Genomic DNA, 1586 nt, shown 5'->3' on the forward strand with positions numbered 1-1586 from the left:
AAGGGTTTTCTGCCCCCATCCCCTCACCCCAGAGGACTTTTTCTGTGTCACCCCTCTGTGTGTCCGGAGCTGGTCCCAAAGATTTAAGCAACGCATCCTATGGGGTCTCGGTGGGAAGATGGTGTGGAGGAGAACAGCCTGCACTGTGGATGTGTGAGCCAGCCTCCGAAAATGCCAGCATTTAAAAATATTTATTCTCCTTTTTTCATTAGGAGCTCATAAAGGAGACAGTGGCAGTGCCCACCCCATTGCTTGGACCTGCACAGGGTCAATTCAGAGCCATTAAACAAGCACAAGGTGTTGCACCACCATGATATGAAATGCAAGGGGAAAGAAAAACCATGAACACAAAACTGTCAATGCACTCCAAATGGTTATGGCTCATTTATTGTCAAAGACTGATACAGAGAAAACCATGTCAGACTGAATATGCACAGCACATTTCTGGCACCTACGCATAAGCTCATCAGAGGTACAAGACTGGCCAGGAGAGGGAGAAGAGACATTGCATTTTATGATTGCTGGGAGACATGCAAGGATTTTGGAACATGTGCACCACATGCAGGCAGTGACCCGATCACTTCATCTTTGACACCTGATAAATTTGCTGCTGGCAATCTTGTGGCTTTCTATGGCAGGATCCCTCCCTGCTTCTGTGGCATCCAGACCCCCCACTGCTCCCATGGCACCCAGATCCACCAGTGCTCCCATGGCACCCGGATCCTCTGCTCCTGTGGCATCCGGATCCCCCGCTGCTCCCGTGGCACCCTTCACTGCTGTGGCACGAGGATCGCTCTTGCCGGTGGCACTGGTCCTTGTCCTGGCGGGAGCACATCTTCACAGGGCTGTTAGAAAGACCGTCACCTTAGAGTGGGTGCAAAGGCAAGAGGCACTGCCGTGTCTGCCAGCCAGCAGCAGCAGTGCCATTATGTGGGATTACATATCAAGAATATATTATCATTATAAACCAGGTTCTTGAAGAATAGAGAAAAATTAGTGATGCATACCCCTAACCCTTCCACTTCCATGCTTAGCAAAGATGTAAGATAGATGTTAAGGTACTCGGGGATTAGTGAGAAGTGGTGGCCAGAGTCCAGCACTTGAGTTGAAGAGTCCTGACCTCAACAGCCTGAAGCAGAAAGTTTTAAGTTTTTTCTAGTTACTTTCTTTTACTCACGTACAGAAAGAGAAGACAACATAGCCAGAAGGACTGAGCTACTGTGAGCAGAGACAGGCACACAGATGAGAAGCGTAAGAGAAGTGGCCAAGGACAAAGTTGGCAATCGTCTTTTGACGCAGGAGTTTGAGCTGGACTTACTCTGTTCAGCAGGAGCTCAAGAGGAGATGTGAAGCTGAGAGAATGAGGAGAAATGGGGTGTGAGGTCTTTTATAGGGTGCTCGGGATTTTTCCTCCGGAAACAAGAGGAGCTCCCACCGGAGAGACTTGATTGTTCACCACTGCAAACACTTCACTAATTGGAGTTTTTACTCTCCTATTTTGACTCACGGTGTTGCAAACAGATCAATATCCTGCCTTTGGGATCACCATTCCTCTTGTTACTCCATAAAAACGTTAATTGCCCACC

At 48.4% G+C, this 1586-nt stretch overlaps 1 protein-coding gene across 1 annotated transcript; it reads right to left on the reverse strand.

The window, feature by feature from the left end:
- Nucleotides 1-577: 577 nt before the first annotated feature.
- LOC311425056 (uncharacterized protein) lies at nt 578-835 on the reverse strand (the record flags this gene model as incomplete). The annotated part of the gene is made up of 1 exon (XM_084500536.1): nt 578-835. One exon carries the CDS (start codon nt 833-835, stop codon nt 578-580), a length of 258 nt encoding a protein of 85 aa, XP_084356662.1.
- Between the last annotated feature and the right edge of the window lie 751 nt (nt 836-1586).

The sequence above is a fragment of the Aythya ferina genome (assembly GCF_964211825.1).
Source record: "Aythya ferina genome assembly, chromosome: 29".
Taxonomy (NCBI): Eukaryota; Metazoa; Chordata; class Aves; order Anseriformes; family Anatidae; genus Aythya; species Aythya ferina.